This window comes from Vulpes vulpes, chromosome 10 (genome assembly GCF_048418805.1).
Source record: "Vulpes vulpes isolate BD-2025 chromosome 10, VulVul3, whole genome shotgun sequence".
NCBI classification, from domain to species: domain Eukaryota; kingdom Metazoa; phylum Chordata; class Mammalia; order Carnivora; family Canidae; genus Vulpes; species Vulpes vulpes.
Genome location: NC_132789.1, coordinates 97,435,343 through 97,455,358, shown reverse-complemented (window position 1 = coordinate 97,455,358; position 20,016 = coordinate 97,435,343). Strand labels below are relative to the sequence as shown.

The 20,016-nt window shown below is 37.1% G+C and overlaps 1 protein-coding gene across 4 annotated transcripts in view; it reads left to right on the top strand.

Moving 5' to 3' along the window:
• MARCHF1 (membrane associated ring-CH-type finger 1) overlaps positions 1–20,016 on the top strand; it is an 800,787-nt gene that overhangs the window by 635,946 nt on the left and 144,825 nt on the right. For all 4 annotated transcript variants that reach the window (XM_072724983.1, XM_072724981.1, XM_072724982.1 and 1 more), the window contains one exon: positions 14,858–14,908. In XM_072724983.1, coding sequence (XP_072581084.1) covers positions 14,858–14,908 — 51 coding nt within the window. The remainder of the gene's footprint in view (positions 1–14,857; positions 14,909–20,016) is intronic.

Below are 20,016 nucleotides of genomic sequence, written 5' to 3'. Positions count from 1 at the left end.
CCCCTATCGATCTTCTTATGTTCTTTATAAAATTTCTGTACTTTATGTGTTTTATGTTTTTCAAAAATTTTAGAAACTAAATTGTTCCCCGGACTATCTTCTAGTACATGAAGATCTAGGAAGTGTTGATTTTTATTCATCCCATAGAGTGTGGTTGAAAATTCATTAATTGTTTTGAATCTGCTTGCGGTCAAAGGTCTTAACGCTTTTTGAACTTCTGATATTGAAGTAGGGAATTTTCGGCAGATATGCCGCCCTTATTTGATTATATTTTATCCCTAGAGATTATTTCTATTATGGGAAATTCAAATGTCTTTATTAAGTAGTCATTAATTCATGTTCCTTCTGTGAGCATTTATGCATATCTTGGATCTCAGTGATTCCCACCAAGAATTAACGTTTAGCCCCTTCAGATTTTTGCATCTCAGTGGTAGAAATCGTGTAAACACTTTATAAACTCAAAGCCTAAATATATAAAATTAATGCCTTTTCTGATGGAGAGTAAACTAGCAGTATTAGCTTGCGATATTAGAATTCCAGGCAGCATTTTTAGTGGCTATCAGACCACTATTCTTTCTATATCTTTTAAAATTTTCATCTCATTATCCTAAGTCAAAGTGCAATTGCTTCTGGTTAACCCAGTACCACTAAACATTCATAAACAGCGTTATCACATGGAGAAGTTGGCAAATTGTATATGAAATCCAAAATATAGTATACTATGACCAAAATCAGCCCAATGTTGATTTTTATTTATGACTTTATAATTTAGCCACATTTTAAAAACAAGTATGGATTTTATTTTTTTCCATTATAAATGTATGAAAAAAAGGCATATTTTATTATTTGTTAGTGAAACATCATTTAAATTACTATCATATATTTATTGTCTATTATTCTCAAGAATACTTATGCTGCTCTCTAAAACAATCAGAATTGTTAGTAGTTCTCTTTAATTTATTAAGTATCTGTGATGTTCCATGCAGGTATTGGATTTGATTTAAATAGAATAAAAACACAACTGCAAATATAGTCCTTTCCCTTGAGTAACACGTTATCAAGTAATGATAGTATAATAATATATATATATAAATTTACTCCCAGGTCAATTTCATTAGTAATTGCTATTTATGTACAATGAGTCTCCAAAATTTTTATAAAAGAAGTTTGAAGACAATAACATAGTAAGAACCTGGGGCTATGGGAGTTTTATGTAAGTTGAGTTTATATAGCAAGCAAATATTTACTTACATTATATGTTTTGGGATGACTTCTGTGTGGTAGAGAATCAGGGAGGTCATGGGAATCCAGTGGCTAAAACTTTTCATTTTAGAGCCACTTTATAGTATTCTTTATTGAAACACATGTCAGAAATCCTACTCAATCTAGTACTTAATATTGCTAATTGTTAAAAACCCAGTGAAAGAATAACATGAGACACTGGGAAGTAGTGACTGGTCTGGGGAAGTCACATAGTCAGTGAGTATGAGCTGATCTAGAATTTGAAAAGTAGATCTGACTGCAAGTTCATTCTAATGCTTGTTGATGATGATGATGATGATGATGATGATATATTTACTACTTGATATCTTTTTGATAATCAAAAATCACTTCTCCCCATCTCTTTATAGTATACATATTTCCACATAGCTGTCCTTTATAATATGCCAACTTGTTAAGACTTTTCTAGAAGTGACCAAGGCCCACTGAGGCTTAGTTTTGAGTGTTATGAAGATGAGAAGCAGAAGCGGACATCCTGTTCCACATTGGCCTTACCCTTACTCTATGAGACAGAGTCTCATACCTCTACCACTATCCGTAAGAGAGATTTGAAGGGATGGTGTTAAGTTCACGAGAAAATGTTTCACAATGTATTTCGGAAACTAATTTTTCACATTTTCACGAAATGGATTCAGAACTTCTATTTCTAACAAATTCTGCCTCTTAGGTAATGAAATACAGGCTACATGAAAATAAGATTTAAAGTTTATATAAAATGTAAAATTAACTATGATATGATTTGTTTAGCCCATTATGTTCCATGCTAAACGATTTATCCCCACTTTCTAATTTAATTCTCACTATTATCAACATTCTACAGGTGCTTCCACAGAAATTGAGCAAATACGTATTTTGCCCGAGTAGCATCTTAAATGGTGTAGTTTGAATTTGAGTCCAATCATTCTGGTAAATTTACCATTTATTAGCTATAATACTATATTAAGTAATAACTCTCCAGTGTCATTCCTCATCATTTCCTCCTGGATCCAAGAGACTGCATATGTGGAAAAATTAATTTCATTTTACTATGGCCTTTTGTGAGGTCACCTGTTTTCCTACCCTCTATCATTTGTCTAATCATGGACAAGAATCTTGAAATAATTGTCTGAAGTGTGAGTTCAGTTTTTTTGTTTTGTTTTGTTTTGTTGTAAAAAATAGCTTAAGGAAGGATTACTCTCTATAACAATGGAGAAAGACTGAGAAAGATAAAGGGAGATGGATTATGTTAAAACTGTTGTAATAATTTAGAAACAATCCAGCTGTGATGTTTTCCTGCATGCATGAGATTTGCATGTGTGCTATGATTGACTCTCAGGCTTTCTTCTTAAAAGAGCTCCATGAAATGTTGCCTTAAGAATTTGTAACTCCAGGGGCACCTGGGTGGCTCCGTCAGTTAAGCGTCTACCTTTGGCTTAGGTCATGATCCTGGGGTCCTGGGATAGAGCCCCTCATCATGCTCCCTGCTCAGCACAGAGTCTGCTTCTCTCTCTCCCTCTGCTCCCTGCCCCCAGCCCCACTTGTGTGTTCTCGCTCTCTCTCTCTCTCTCTCTCACTGTCAAATAAATAACTAACATTAAAAAAAAAAAAAAAGATTTTGTAACTCCAGACTCCCTGCTAGGCCAATACTATCATATAATGAGAAATTTGTCAAAAGTTGCCATAAATAAAGGACAGTGAGGGGAAAGGCCTGAAATTTGGGCATAGTACCTTTCCTGATACCATGTTCCTATCCACATCTAGCTCCTTGTGCCTATTTATCCAACTAGGAAAATCTCATGTGTCTTCAGTGATTTTATAAAACCAAAATTTACATACCTAAGGATAAATTTCATCACATTTCTTTATATGTTACTGACAGAAGGAAGGAGGGAGAAAGTTGAATAATGGAGTGGGGACAAGAATAGAAATCTGGCACAAGAATGGAGCAGACTGGAAGTAGCACATCACATGTAAGGCTCTTCCACAAGTACAGAAGGAAGAATTACGAATCTTTGCATGGATCATAAACTTGCCTAAACACATACTTGCATAAACGTGTATGTATGTGTTTGTGTGTGTGCCGTGAAGATTTTTAGAATTTTTAAATACTATTCCAGAATTTGGTAAAAAAAAAAAAAAAAAAAACTAGCCTGAATTTTCCCTGATAATGTCTTAAGAAATAAATATATGGTCATTAAAGTGCTTTTAATGGAATGGAAGATGAAAAATGTTAATGAAAACACCCCACTGTGCAGCACATATTAGGGGTTGGTCTCTAATATGGGGACTGTCTTACAAACATGCCCCCAATCTTAAATTAAAGCCTTAGAGAGAAGTGATTTAACTCTAATACAAAAAAAAAGTAGTTTGAAAACAACTTGATAGATTTTCTAGTAGCTGCTAACTGTGGTAGATAAAATATGACCATACCTCTAGAGCAACCTTCTAAGATCTTAATTTGATGAAAACTCAGCAAAAATTAATAATGATCATGATCATGATAAGGCTCTGCAAAGAATAATAAAAATTACCTATCTCCACCAAGGTAACAGAGAGAAACAGATGACACTTCTAGATTGGATAATTTGGAGGGCATGACGAGCCTACTTACAGTGGGTGTGAGCAGAGCATATAGAGGATGCAAGGGGGAGTGCAGCCCTCCCTGGCTAGAAACAACAGGGGGTATTATTGCCACCCAGGGCTTGAACAGGCAGAGAGAAGGAGCATTTTTTCAACACGCAAAGACACAGTGGGTTTTGTGGAGAGGGCTGCCTGACAACCGCTGATTCCTGCCACTAAGGGACAGAGCTGCCTCTGGTGATGTTTCAAAGAGGGGATCACTACTCCGCCTCATTGTTCTCCATTCCTCTACTCTCCTACTGGCGGCCTGCTTTGGGGAGTGAGATCAGAAGCCAGAGAGCAAAGGGTCTGCTGGGATCCACCCAGGTGTGCCTCCTTGGCACAGATCTGTGTGAAGAGCAGGACATGGGTCTCCAGTGACAGACCGATGTCTAGCATCCCTGCGACTAGAACATCTGGAACTCAAATGAACGTATGAAGTCTTTACTACTCTGAGACTCCAAGACACAAAAAGACCAAAAATCGGGGGAAACGTGTAGCATTTATGAGAAAAGCAGCCAGTGAATTAATAAGGCTTGGGACTTTGTATATATTATCTTGCAAAAAAAAAAAGACTTAAAAGGAGACTGGCGGTAGATTTTTTTGACAATATTAATTAAGAGTACTGTGATAGAAAGTATTTGAACCAAAAAGAATCTTATACATGCATCAACAAAGAATACAAGAAGTTTTGTAAGTTATGTGTATATTCTTAGAATACTAGGGGTGTGGTGAGCTTCCTGTTTTTAATGTGAACATAGTCACAGAGAACAGAATTGTGAGAACCAGTAGAAGTGCTCGTATTTCACTCTTATAAAGTGTCAAATGTTGTACACGAAAGCTTGGGCTGACCTTACTCTACTTACTGTAAAAACAAACCAACCAACCTAGCAGGAATCAGCTTTCCAAACAAGCCACTAGACCAAAACCCCTCCTCCTCCAGGTTAGCAGGCAGCCGGTGCCCCGTCTGTCTTTTCGTGCCTGCGAAGATGTGTAGACAAGCCCTTGGGGCCTTGTCTCTGCTGCTCTGGCGTTGAGCCAATGATTATTTTACTGTATTATTTTTCTTCCCTCCAAATAAGACTCCTCCATTTGAAACATTTGCAGCCCTGGAGTGTCTAGGAATTAAAGTTGCTAACTTGTTCAGAATGGCCCGTCAGTCATCCACAGAGGCTCCTGCTTTTGGAAGTGTGCACACTAAGAGGGTGTTTTCGCATGACTTTTTTAGGGAGGGAAGGGAGGGTTTCATCACATGATTTTTATTTTCTTCATTTACTAGCCAGTACTATTGTTTGGACTGTCTGAATAAGTTTAAGGCCCTTAGCACGATCGGTAAGTTTTTCCATTAAATTTGGTATTTGGGAATATGTTTATTTTTAAGGAAATTAACAGTATTTTCAGTAAATTCTATATAGTGCAAAATTTAATAATAAATGTGACTGCAGGGATCCCTGGGTGGAGCAGCGGTTTGGCGCCTGCCTTTGGCCCAGGGTGCAATCCTCGAGACCCCGGATCGAGTCCCACGTCGGGCTCTCGGTGCATGGAGCCTGCTTCTCCCTCTGCCTGTGTCTCTGCCTCTCTCTATATATGTGTGACTATCATAAATAAATTTAAAAATTTAATAAAAAATAAAAAATAAATGTGACTGCTGGGGCACCTGGGGGGCTCAGTGGTTGAGTGTCTGCCTTCGGCTCAGGGCATGACCCCGAGGTCCTAGGATCAAGTCCCACATCAGGCTCCTTCCATGGAGCCTGCTTCTCCCTCTGCCTGTATCTCTGCCTCTCTCTGTGTGTCTCTCATGAATAAATAAATAAAATCTCAATTGATGGGATGAGCACTGAGTGTTATACTATATGTTGGCAAATTGAATTTAAATAAAATATTAAATAAATAAATAAAATCTTGATAAATCAATAAGTAAAGAAATGTGACTGCTGACCTATAAATGTCCTTTTCACTAACCTTCCTATAATCCCAGCAAATCCAGGCTTCATAATCCTACTAGTTCTAGCTATATTTGTATGACGTCTTACACTAGATTAGGGACAAGCTTTTTCAAAGGGTATTGTATTTGCTTCTACTAGTTTTGAAAAGGTGACCACCCATTCATGTATTCTTATGCCTATTTTGCAAATTCAGCAAGCCAAGGCCGGAGAACACAGATGATCTTCTTATGGTCACATGGTTAGCAATGAAGCTCTAATCCCAATGTCATAACCACACATCCTGGGAGTTTTTATTCTCACCAATCCTACTTGACTCAATAATTAATTTGGTGCCTTTAGGTTCCATATACTGTACTGTCTTGGGGAATATAAACATACGTTCCTTGCAGCCCTTTTGATCACATACACACGCGCGCGTGCCTTTTTCCCTTTATGATATGTAATCTTTGATGAGTAAGACCAACTTTACCATTTTTGTTTCTTTAATTTTCTTAATGTGATATATTTTTTTAAAGATTTTATTTATTTATTCATGAGAGACACAGGCAGAGGGAGAAGCAGGCTCCATGCGGGGTGCCCGATGTGGGACTTGATCCCGGGTCTCCAAGATCACGCCCTGGGCCGAAGGCAGGCCCTAATCCCACCCAGGGATCCCCTTAATGTGATATTTTATTTTTAAAAAACTATGAAAAACAAGTAAAACTATAACACCCAAAGATGTTTAAAGAAAAAGCTAGACTATCCCCATAGGCCTCTCTGCTTCCTGTGATCCTACCAACCCGAGGGACTGAAGGTAATCTCTGTGAATAGATGGTGTGGTATTAGCCAATATTGGATGAGCATATTCTTGCTCCGTCAAAAATATAAATGTAGGTGCACAAATATATCTAGACATTATTCTTTACACATTCTTCTCTACACATTATTCTTTAACTCTTTTTTTTTTCACCTAAATGATCATGGATATTATCACTTACCAATATGTAGAGCTATAACTTCACATTTGCGTTATAATTTCTGTGTGCACATCACATCCATATATAATTTTACATAAACGGGGATCCAACATGCTCTTTTTCTTTTTAAGGACTCTCTTCCCCCTTGTCTCGTTTCTCCTCTTTCACTGGACTCCTCTCCTTCCCTCTTTCTCTCCCCCCAAGAAACTCATGTTAGCACAGTCGCGAGTATCTTTCCATGACTCTTTCTGTGCTCATAGAGACACACACAAAACACGTCTACACATGACTATGTGCACACATAGACGCTCATAGAAGTTCTGTCCTTATATATTTTTCAAACAATCACATGATACCACTTCTCGTTTTACTCTTTTGCACTCAGTCTCCTTGTGTGAAAACCCCTTTGGTCAAATGGCAGAGAGCTAATCTCTTCTATTTCATAACTGCACAATATTCCAAAATGTGGCCATACTGTAACGTATGTCATCATTTCTCTATTGATGAGTATTGTTTACCCCAATAGTCAGGAGGGAGAAATCGGGCTTTTGTTTCAACCTAGAGAAATCAGACTTTTGTAAAGATCTGTTGCCTTGTCTGGGCGAACAAAAAAAAGAAACTGGAATTATTTAAAGCTTGAGAAAGAGACCCACAGAACTGAAACTCCTGCTCCTAAGGAGGGAAGGAGCCAGCAGGCTGGTGCTGGTGTCGACGACAGGTGGAGTCTGTGTGTGGGGTTGTTAGAAACACCGTGTCATGTACTCAGCAACCGCTGCAGGAGGCACTGCGGCTTCCTGGGGGAGAAGCGTTTCTAGGATGATCCTCGCACAAGGAGCAGATGCCATTGTCCTTCGCCAGCCTTCTGGTTGGCCTCGTTGGTTCCCTCTCTGAATGGAGCTTCCGAGGGAGCTGGGGGACCAAACAGAAACGTGGTTTGCAGAGCCCCGGCCTCAGAGTGCAAATTAGGAGAGTGGATTGAAAGCTTTGAGAACACCAGCCTAACAACTGGCACATCTTTACTGTCAAGACTTTTGTGGGATTTTTTTTTTTTTTTCAGTTAAGAAGCGTGCTGTATTAAGTGTCCTTATTCTCATATTATTATGAACCAGCGCTTTTATTTCTCTGGGATAGATTCCCAGATGGAAGATTAGTGCATAAAGTGATATTTTTAATTTTAACAGATGTTGCCAGATGTTTTTTTTTTAAATAATACTGCAAAAATGCACACTTCTACTGGCAATTTATGAGAGTACTCTTTCTTCTTATCCCCACCAGCAACAGAGGGCTATCACTCTTTTCAATCTTTCCAACATGATGGGTGTGAAGCAATGCATTGTTTTTACTTTAATTAGCATTTTTTCTGACAGTTTGTGATTTTTAAGCATTTTATCATGTTTATTAACAATCTGTAGTCTCTTTTTGTGAATTTCTATCCCTATCTTTTACTTATTTTTTTTTCTATTGGATTTCCTCTGTTGCATCTTTCATGAATGGACAAGAACTCTTTGCATATTACAGAAATTGAACTTTATCAATCTTCTATGTTGTGCTTTTTTACAACTTTATTGTTTGTTTATTCACTTCAATTTTTTTCCAGACATAATATAATCAAATATCACAGCTGCTGGTTCTCATATTAGTTATATAGACTTTCCCGACCCCAACATTGAATTTATAATTTAAGCTTATTTCAAATATTTTTTTATTGTTTATATTCAAGACTTTTTTCCCTCTGGAGTCTATGATTGTATATGCCGTTTAGTATGAGTTTGATTTTTTTCTTCCATGTAGATAGTTGTGAGAAGTATTTATTATGTCAACTTTCTTTTCAATATTGACTTGAAATACCAGTTTTACTATATGTGAAATTATTTTATGTGTCTGGATTTTCTGCTCTGGATTTCACTGGCCTTTTGTCTAATTCTTGTGCCAATGCCATGTCAACTTAATCAGTGACTTTTAATATGGGCTAAGCCTGGTAGAAGGAGATCTCCTTTTTTCATTATTTTCTTGGCTATTCTCAGGCATTTCTTTTTCTATATATGTTCCTTAAATTAATTTTATCTATCTCCTTTCTGCTTCACAAAGGAAGAAATAAACCCCATTAGAAATTAATTGGCACTACATTCTATTTAAATGCCAATTTGTGGTCAAGTGGTGCTTTCATTTGTTCAGATCATGCTCTCCTCAATAAGATTCTATAATTTATATTTTAATAAGATTTTATGATTTCTTTGTTAAGTTTATTCTTAAGTATTTTATGATTTTTGTCTTTATTATTACATTTCTGGTTATTTATTGCTAGAAGGGAAAAAGCTTTTGATCTTGCAGTATTTCCATTGGGATACACTAAACTGTCACAATAAATAAATCCAAAAAATGTGATGGCTCCAAAGAAATACAAGTTTATTTATCTTCCATGACAACTTAGAGTGTATATTCTAAGTTGGAAGAGGGCTCCTCACCATGTGATCATTCAGGGACTTAGGAAGACTCAGCTCTGCTGTCTTTAATAATGTGGCTTCCTGGCTTGCTCTGAGAGTCACCATCTTAGCACCAAGCAATAGAAAAATAGCATGGAAGAAATTTTAGATTTATGGTACAGACAGGAAACTAACAGTTGTGAGCTCTGTTCACACCTCCCTGGAGGGAATTTAGTTAAGGCAACCTGTGATTGAAAGGCATGTTGGGAGATAGAGTGTGACTGGAAAGATGTATACCCAGCTGCCATTCTGTTCATACAGAAGAAGGGATGAAGCATTTTAGGAAATTGAGTAGAATCTGCCATTGTGTAATTACCCTGTTTCTAGCCATTGTAGTAAAGACGCTACTTGTGATGAGTACTGGGTATTGGAAGTGATGAATCACTGACTTCTACTGCAGAAACCAGTATTGCACTATACGTTAACTCAATTTTTTTTTAAAGTCTCATTAATTGTAGTAGTTTTCTTGTTTAACTGAATACACTTGGAATTTCTATAGTATCAGTAAGAAAAGGTTGTTTTGTTCCTTCTTTTCAATATTCTCTCCTACCAAATACTTTTATTGTCTTTATATTTGTTAGGAACTCTAGGATAGTTGAATACTAACAAAAGCAAACATCCGTAGCAGAATATCTTTAACATAGTTCTTGTATTTTACCATTTAGAAAAATTGGGGACATTGATTTTAAAATATTGTCTTTATCACTTTAAGAGGTTTCCTCCAATTCTTATTTTACTTAAAGCTTGCATAGTAATAAGACTGCAGAGGTTGGTCAGATATTTTTTCAGCATCTAAGATCATAATGTTTGTCTCTTTCAATGTGTTAATCTAATGAAATGTTTCCAGATTTCGTAATAAGAAATTATCTGGAATAAATCCGGTTAATTCTATTCCTTGTGTATTTTCTGGATACACCGCTCATGTGTCAAAGTTACATGCTACTCTTTAGATATATGCTAATATTTTTAAAGAATTTTTGCATCCAGGTAAGACTCAAGCATACTTTTCTTTTCCTTCTTTCCTTCCTCTTGGGTACTGACTTAACACATTTGAAGCTCCATCTGTGCAAGATTAATAACATGAATTAGGGGACTGTATGTTTCTGTGGTCGAGAATAATGTAAAGAAAATTGAAACTCTGTGTTCTTAAAAATAAGGTAAAACTCACTTGTGAAATCATCACGCCCTTAATCTTTTTAGGGTATACAGACTTCCATTTACTTATCTACTCTATTGTCATTTAGTGTATCTATCGAAGTTTTCCTCTTCTTGAATAAATTCTGACAACTTTTGCTTTGCTAGGATATGATTCATTTTTTCTAGGTTTTCAGATTTGTTGCAATGGTATTATATGTAGCATTCTATTAGAATTTTTCTAATTTTTCCTGTGTCTTTGGTTATTTATCCTTTCTCGTCTTATCTATTTCTGCTTTTTGTTTTCCTTAATAAGTCTTACTAGAAATTCATCTATTTTCCTGCTATAAGAAAATATTTCTTTATTCTTCTTATTTATTTCCATTTAATGAGTTTCAGCTTTTATATTTTATTATTTTCTTACTCTATTCTTTTATTGCGCTTCATTACTGTTTTTCTTTAACAATGAAAACATTTACAGTTACAAATTTTTGTCAGGATATAGCTTTTGCAGTGTTCCCTATAGGTCTTAGTATAACATTTTTAAGAATTTCTGGGTATATTTTTCAGACAGTTTTCATTTCATTGAACCAAGCATTATCTAAAAATGTGTTAATTAGTGGCGATTAAATTTATTAATCACATTTCAAGTTTCTATTTCTAATTTTACTGTCTCAATAGCAAAAGAAAAATCTCTACTTGAAGTTTTTTGTTAAGGTATTATTTGAGGGTAAGTCAATTTTAAATGTTGCATTGAGTTAAAAACAGCACTTTTCATTTAGTGGACATGAATTTCTTTTACATATCTATTAATCAAGTCTTATTGCAGTATTCAGTTTCTCTGTGTTTTGTTTGTTTATAAGCCACATTGCTTTCAAAGACTTTTCTTCTTACATCTTTTAATTACCTTAGCAAAAATAATTCCGTTTTCTGCTTAGAATTCTTCAAAATTGCCTCATTTCTTTTTTTTCTTTCAAATGTTCTTGACTTTTACCCTGGACTGGGGCGGGGGTGAGGTAGGCGATGAGGGTGGTCAAGGAAAATAACTAGAGAATAGCATTTTATCAGTGAAGTGTGTGGATCTTTTTCTGGTTTCTTCACTCAGGAATAGTTATTTTCCTTTAGTTTACATAAAAAATCTCCTTCAAATTTCCTTACTGCCCTCTTCTGATCAATGATATAATATACAGAGTATTCATGTGTAGATACACACACGTCCAGCCATATTGTGTATTCTTTGACACAGAGCATTGCGTTTAAAAGGAACTATGTCGTTTTCCTTAGATTAGTGCATTAAAAATATGTTAAAATAATTTAGTAATGATTTTCTCATTTGGTAATCATTTTTCCTCTCTGGTAATAAAAATCCAACCATGTTTTGTAAGATCAAATTCTAAAAACAATTATTTTTTTTAAGACAATTATTATTATACAAATAGTAATCTCAAAACAAAACTATCAGATACATTTATATCAAACAAAAATTAGAAACTTCTTGAAAATATTAAAAAGCACTTATGAAATTAGAAGTCTGTCCATCTGCATACTGCGAATGAACTTCTAAAATCAATCTACTGAGATAGCCGCTCAACTTTACTGTGTGATGAGCCCATACTTTTCATGCAAACTTGTCTGAAACTCTCGTTGGTTCCAACTTTTAGTGACCTACAGGGTCACCACAGTTTGGGTACCAGTAACTTATGTTAGATTCTAAGACCGCGTCTATTTAATGGAAGGTAAAGAATTTAAACTGACCATAACGAGGTGTGACAACCATATTTGACTAATCAACAAAGGAGAGTATGTCATTGCAATAGTAGCGGGACAAGCACCCAATTAATTAGCAGCAAATTCGACAGTTTGCTTTGGAAGTTTTCCAAGAGCAAAAGTGTTTCTGGTGCTTTGCTTCAAAGAGCGGGGCAGGCCAAACTTCCTTAACCCCCTTGGGTAGAGAGAAATTTGATTTTTTTCATTCTTTAATATGCCGGCGCCTACTCCACAATAGAGGCAGAATTACAGAAACTAGGATGTTTATGTTTAAATGATGAGTCTAGTAGCCTGTGATGATCAGCCTGATTTTTGAGGGCGCTTCTTGGGTGCTCCTGCTCCCCGTGAATACTAATGGGAATGTTATAACCGTGCAAACTATAAAATGTCTTTATGTACAGCTCATTTGAGTCTCCCAGCCACCCCCAAGATGTCACCTCCTCCGTGTCACAGTGAGGAAAGCCCTGGATTGTCTAACAGTGTGCTCTTGCCAGAGCCAGTGCATTACCAAAGGGCAAGTTGCAAGTCAGGCCAGCACAGCAGTGGTGTGTACCTCCATCCCCTCTGTTAACCGGAATAGAAACAACAGGGAACTCAGCCATGGCAATAAAAAATAAATAAATAAATAAATAAATAAATAAATAAATAAATAAATAAAAAAGTAAGCTTTGCCTTCGCTCCTTTTTTTCTTGCAATGCCTGGTCTTGTAGTAGGAAAAAATAGAACCAAGGGATTTCAGGTTAAAAGATCTCCTGAAGTACTAAGAAGAAAATGCCTTCTCCCCATTAGATGGGACGTTGCTCATGAAGAGAATGGGAATTATCTGCTCATGAGAACCTCCTGCTGAACTCACAATTGTGGAGGGAACCTGACCCTCCTGGTTTTTATCTGAAAATGCCACAAAGTCCTATTTGGTCTGAAAAATTCAGTAATCTGATGCCATATTAAATTTCTATAGCACTTCTGGGTTCTCGCTGAAACACCTTTCAATCCTAGTTCCTTAATTATGTCTTTAAATACCACGTAAATACAGAATACACAATGGAACAACCACCACAACAAAATTGCCCCCAGCCTATTACGCTGTGTGACTTATTTCCCTCTGCTCACACAATTGTGTGTCAAAATCCCAAATTTCACTCAGCGGGGAAGATGGGTTGGTTTTGTTTTCTGGTCTCCAGAAGAGGAGTTGAGATGTCAGGAGAAAAGTACTTCTCTCCATCACCAGAGGAAGCTAATCAAGGCAAAATGTCTGCTGGCAGCATAGTCATTAATCTTCAGCTGGATCACGGGCCTGTTAGGAGGTGTAACTAATCGTGTCGTTGTGACTCATCTTGGTCTGTAATAACACGCTCCACAGCGACATCAGTGGTCGTATGAGATGGATGTCACACGTAAGGGGAAAAAATACTGTTCTGCTGAAATATCTGCAAGCCTGTGCATGACACGGTGACAATCTGCAGTAAATGCAGCTACTGTGTCTCCACAATAACATTTGCCATATCCTGTCATCACTGTGTTTCTGGAACCTTCTGGGGCCGTCATCGTGGGGCAGTTTCAGACCTGCAGGTCGTTAGATCAGCTTAGTTCTCAAAAATGACCCGTGTCAAGATGCACTGGGGTTGTCTACGCAGGTCTACTTGGGCGCTGGGTCCAGATGCTCAGAAAATTCTTTAAAAGATTCCTAAAGCATCAATTCAGACTCTTCACAAACTTTTGGTTTCTAGACCAGGTTCTTCCAAAATTTTCTCTGCAGAAGGAAAGGTCTACTGTGATCTCTTGGTACGTGTAAAATGCATGATTCGCATACATTTGGATTTGTGACTCAATTATTCACTAGCAGATAATCGGCCAAGTAGAAGGAATAACCAGACTGGACCAGACAGGAGGCCTCAGGTGGCCCTGGCTTGGGCATGAGCACTGCCTCTGCTGGGAAAAGACTGCCTCTGGGCTTTGAAGAGGGGGCTCCACTCTTAAAGGTCTCTTTCTACCTTAAGATTGTATGGCCTTTTTTAAAAAACTAGCAGTTCCAAAGCATTTTTTTTTCATGCTTCTTTTCTACTAAATTGGAAATCCTTTAAAGGGACCAGGACTAAGGGTACAATTTTTTTTAAACATATTTTTAAGTTTTAGGTGTTAAAATCATTGTTGAATGTTTTTGATTTAAACAACGGAGTGTTTTAAATTTAAAAATGTCTTTATATTTTAGAAGCAAATGAAGATAAAAGACGAATAACAAATATTTTAAAAGAGCAGGAGTTAGGTGTATGCACCATGTACCTGGTATACAGTAGTTACTGAAACAGAATTTACTCAGAATTTCCTGGCAGCAAAAGCGAAAGAGGAAATAATGGACTTATATCCATTTTGTAATTCATTTCAAAGGAACCACATTTATTTTTCTAGAGAAGTGAGCATTTCCTGGTAATAAATACTCCTAGCCTGATATATATACCCTCATGCTAATTGAAACATTTTCACAAGGACAATGATATGTACTAGAGAAATAAAATTTGGTGAGACAAAAGCCATTGTGTAAGCAATTTGTGTATCTTTTTTTTGAATTATTTTTGCAATTTGTGTATCTATCAGTTGACTAGCATTTACACGTTGACCTGCGCTGTGCTTTCTAGTCTCTGCAGTAAAGACTATTGCTATATTCATAATCAATGTCTCTAATTTTATTTTTCAGAATGACAAATCCCCAGGGCGATCAGCAAGTCGATCAAGTAATATTTCAAAAGTAGGTAAACTATATTTATTTGTTTATTGATTTTCATATTTTATGAGTTCAAGTAAATATCTTACAATGTTTAACCTCTAATTGTTACCTGTGAGCAGTACACAAATATGACTTGTTAACGGTTTTAACTATTTTAAGCTTTTGCTGTGATAAAAAGACACGATATCACACAACTAAAGTAGTTATTTTTCCTTGTCAGTACTTTGTGCAAAAGACAGTTTGTTACTTTCAGAGTGTTGGGCAAAGTATGGGTTTTTTTTTTTTTTCCTCTTATTTCAAGGATCATGGAGCTGTCACACACCCAACTTGAAACTGTATCAACATTCATGGTACAATTTCCATGAATTCAGTTTTTCTACAGGTTTGGGCTCATCTATGCTCATATTCACCAGGATGAGTTTTAGAAATAAGACATTAGTTTAGTCGTATTTGTTTTATAGAGTCAATGGATGAAAAAACAAAATACTTCCTGGACCATCTATAAATCTAAGCAAAACACCAGAGTATTGAAAAGATTATGGCATGGCAGGGAAACTCTAGATTTTTTTTTTTTTTGCCTAAAAAACAAAAAATTAAGGGCTATTCTCTAAAATGAGATATGATGCAATGTACAGACTTTGTGTTTGGGGAGTGAGAAGTCATTTAGAGCCATTTATCACACTGGAAAATTATGATTTCCAAAAACGTAATTCAGACAGAGATGGATTTACCGTGAATAGGACTTGCCCTACAGGGCCACCCACTTGCCAGCACCCCCCACAGCCCTGAGCTTAATTTTGTGTATGTGAATTTTATATTATTTTATTTCAAGAGAGCCAGCCCCCAAATAGTTGTCAACTCTAGGCACCACGGTACCCAAATCCACTTCCAATTTAGGGAAGTGTTTTGTTTTCAGAAAAAAAGAACTTTATTACTCATTGAAAAATAGCCATGGCCAAAGGGTCAGCATTTTCTGCAGCTCGTTTCCCGAGGCCAGTTCTTAGGAGTCAATGCCAAGATGGTCAGGTGACTCCTGCAGACACACTCGGCTGCTCACAGGGGTGCAACCCTACACTTCGGGAACTCTCGCATGTTCATAATAGCACGTATGTGTGTCTGTTGCCTTGCGAGACCACAGCTGTGTTATGATGCTGTGCACCACACAAGCATCCTTAGAAGGATAGTCCAGGACAACAGGCAACGATGCTGGGGACAAGACGTGGGACTGAACATCTATAGCTCCATCCAGATCTGAGGACCTTCCCAGACGTCTGAGAGCCAGTGTGGGCTGCTACTAATTCTGAAAAAAAATAAGAGGATCTGGGTGTCTGTTGCTGCGCTGTCACTTCTTTCTTACATGTGTGTGACCATGAAACATTCCCTTAGCCTCCCTGAGACACGGCGGTCTCCTCTGCGACTTGAGGGTGACCGTGTTAGTCCCCTGAAGGCTCCCATAAGCAGCGTCAGTTAAAATAGTACCTTTCAAATGTCTGTCCTCTTGGTCACCTCGTGAAGAGCCTTGGCTGCAGCTGCACAACACCAGCATCTCTCTGAACTGGAATGTTCACGGTGACCTGGAACCTTGTCAACATACTGGCCAATCCTTTGTCCTGCCAAACGTCGTCTCATGATCCAGAGGTACGGTCATCGTGCATGTCCGAGCTGCTGTTTGCATCTGACGTAATGCAGCTTGTTTATAACTTTGAACCTTTTAATGTTTTCTTTGAGAAATAAAAAAAGTCAGGAGTGTAGTTTCCCTTCTGTGAATTCGTCCCGGCTCTAATATGTATTAATTGCATCGCTGTGTGGGAGACAATTAATGACAAAAATGCATTATATTGAGGGAAATGAAAAGCTCTCTTCATAAATAGTCTAATTGCACCAGAGCAAAAACTCAACTATCAGACACCCGTAGAGATAAAAAGATTGCTCTGTGCATGTTTATTTTTTAAAGCCAATATAACTTTCCTTTTTATCCATGTTCAGGATGACAGTCACAAATTCTAAACACATTGTTGAGTCCTCACTACTTTTTCACGAATTATTAAGTGATAAACTTTGCATTATGGCCATACAACTTACCAAGTGTGAAATGGCAAAAACTAGCAATACTTGAGTCCTGTAACTTTTAAAGTGGTGGAGAAAAAAAAAAATATTAAAGCAGAGCAAGGATGTTTTTCCTCTCATTTTATCAAAATAATTTTTATGTCAAAAAAAAAAAAGACTGAGCTTTTCAAGGGGGTGATAATCAACTTAACAGAGTAATTAAAAGCATGGATTCCAAAGGAACTGCTTAGGAGGGTTATTTAACTTCCTTAATATTTTAGCTGTAAAAGAAGAATATATAATAGCATCTAGCTCTTGGAGTGGTGCTTAGAACACTGCCTGGCTCTGTGCAAGTATTAGCTATACTTATTATGGGACTCTTAATTATTTCTATCTCCGTCAACGGCGCCAAATAGGTTCTCTGTAAATCTTTTTTTGTAAACAAGTGAATTTGAGACATGAGTTACAATATATGCATTGTGTTTTGGGTGTGGTAAGAATAAATAATAATAAAAAAAGAATAAATAATAGACTGGACAGGATTAAGTAAGATGTTAGAACATAGTAAAATAGGGGCGCCTGGGGGCTCAGTGGTTGAGCCTTTGGTTCAGGTCATGATCCCAGGGGCCTGGGATCAAGTCCCACGTCGGGCTCCTTGCATGGAGCCTGCTTCTCCCTCTGTCTGTGTCTCTGCCTCTTTGTGTCTATCATGAATAAATACATAAATAAAATCTTTAACAGAAAAACAAAAAACATAGTAAAATAGTGTTCTGACATGATTTTATTGAAAAAATACTGTACATTTCCACTTCCAAAAAAAGGGTGTGTAGGGGCACCTGAGTGGCTCATTCCATTAAGCATCTGTCATGATCCTGGGGTCCCAGGATTGGACCCCACATGGGGCTCCCCCTTCAGTGGGAGTCTGCTCTTCCCTCTGACTCTCCCTCCTCTTGCTCTCTCTCTCACTCTCTCTCTCAAATAAATAAAATCTTTTTTTTAAAAAGTGTGTAATACATATACATATATATATTTAACAATAATAAATTATCTTAGGTCAGGAGGAGTATTACTCATAGTGGGCATCTTTCTTAATTTTTAACAAGTTTGTGTCATCCCCAATCCTTTGATACAGGAAAGTCCCAGATACTACGGAGGATTCCATCCCCGGTGGGCTAGCAGAACTGTCCACCACACTACTGAGTCTGCTTTCCTTCCTGTTTCTTGCAGTTCTCTACTGAACCAGCAGACCTTTCTAATCATCAATATTTGTGAAATGCCTCCCATTAGTACTCCCATATTCTGTACTGGAAATGAGGACTCCCAGGTACTCAGTGAGCCTACAGTGATGGAGTTGAGATCCCACTTATATATGAATGCAAACATATAAATTAATAAAGTAAAACTGATAACTCCCTGTGCAAAAATAGTTAACAGAGCAAGCCTGAGGCTCTTATCTGAGAAAGGCCTGCTGGCCAGGTTGGCCCCTGGCTGGCATCTGGGAACTTGGGATTTCAGAAATGACTATATAATCCTAAATTATAAGAGTAGTTCACTGTGCCTGAACTGTGAAAAAAAAATATGGTTTATCCAAAATACTTGCCTTCCTTATGGAAGTCTGGAAATTGGGCATATGCTAAGCAATGGGTTACCCACATGATGAGCTTCCAGTGAAGACTTTGGGCACCGAATTTCTAATGAATTCCCCTGGTAGCTAGATAGTACTTCACATCTGTTGTCACAAGTTACTGCTGCAGGATTTAAATGTATCCTGTGTGATTCCACTGGGAGTAAATTTGGAATTTTGCTCCTGATTTCCTCTGGACCTCACCCCATGTGCCTTTTCTTTTCCCTGATTTTGCTTTGTATTATGACCGTGGTTATGACCATAAGCTCAGTCCTGTAGCTTCCTAGGAAATCACTGAAACTGAGTGTGGTCATGGGAACCCCTCCTACATTGGCTAAAAAGGTAAAGATGGAAGGGAGTTGAGAGAATGGTCACTTCTATTTGGTGAGGAGAGGATAGCATCAGAGATGATTGCTTAGAAGAATGGCATGTACACAGGGCCTCAAAGAATGGGTGTGACTTGATCAACTGCCAAGAAAGTGTGTTTAAAGGGATATAAATTTAAGACATGGACATACAAGACAGACCTGTGACTTGCTTTTTTTCTTACTCGAATAGGATTTGTGTGCATTGGATATGTTCAAGTTGATGCAAAAGCTACAGGGAAACTACATAGGTTTAAAATAATGTATGTGAGATTTTCAAAATATCTTCAGTGTGAACACAGCAGCATTCATTTATCCACACTTACTTTTTTTGTTTGTTTTTTGAAAAGCTGCTTTTGATATTAATGCTGGTTACTGCTTTTTAACACCCATATGGCTCCCAATAGGTTCCTCAAGATGTAAATTAGCCAAATTTGGCCTTTCTTTTATATCTTCTAGGGTGAGGAATCATTATATTCAACTAGCAACAGCATATTATGTATTTCACAGGGAAAAATTTTTCAAAAGCAAACTGTCAAAAGGAAAGAAAGCCTTGTACTTTCAATTCAAATCAACATCTAGAATTTTCTTTTAAATAAAACACTTTTAGGCTTTTTGGTCTATGTGGGAAGCAGCTCACAAAATCTAATCTACTTATGAAAAGAAACTCAAAAGCCATCACCTTAGCAAAATATTTCAGATAATTTCCATCACTTCCTCTTCGATTCCCTGGACTCCTTTTACTTGACAAAGGTTCATTGAAATTATTCTGTTGGTCTTTACCGAGAAATATCAGATATAAACTTAGGTGAAGATGGTATATGGTGTATGAAATAATATTCCTAAAGCTTCATCTTCTCTTGCCCATGTGCCCTAGTTTTTTCTGCAGTAAATGAAGATGCATGGCAGAGTCAATACAATTTATTCAACAAACACTGTTTTATGGATATACTGTGTACAAACCATTACATAAGTCATAGCATTTTAAATCGATCTTTTCTCTTGATCAAATACATACTGTGATTTTACCTGTGTGAATCTTTATCTCTCCCTATTTTGCCAGATTTGCCTTTCCAGTAGTCCAACATATTCTC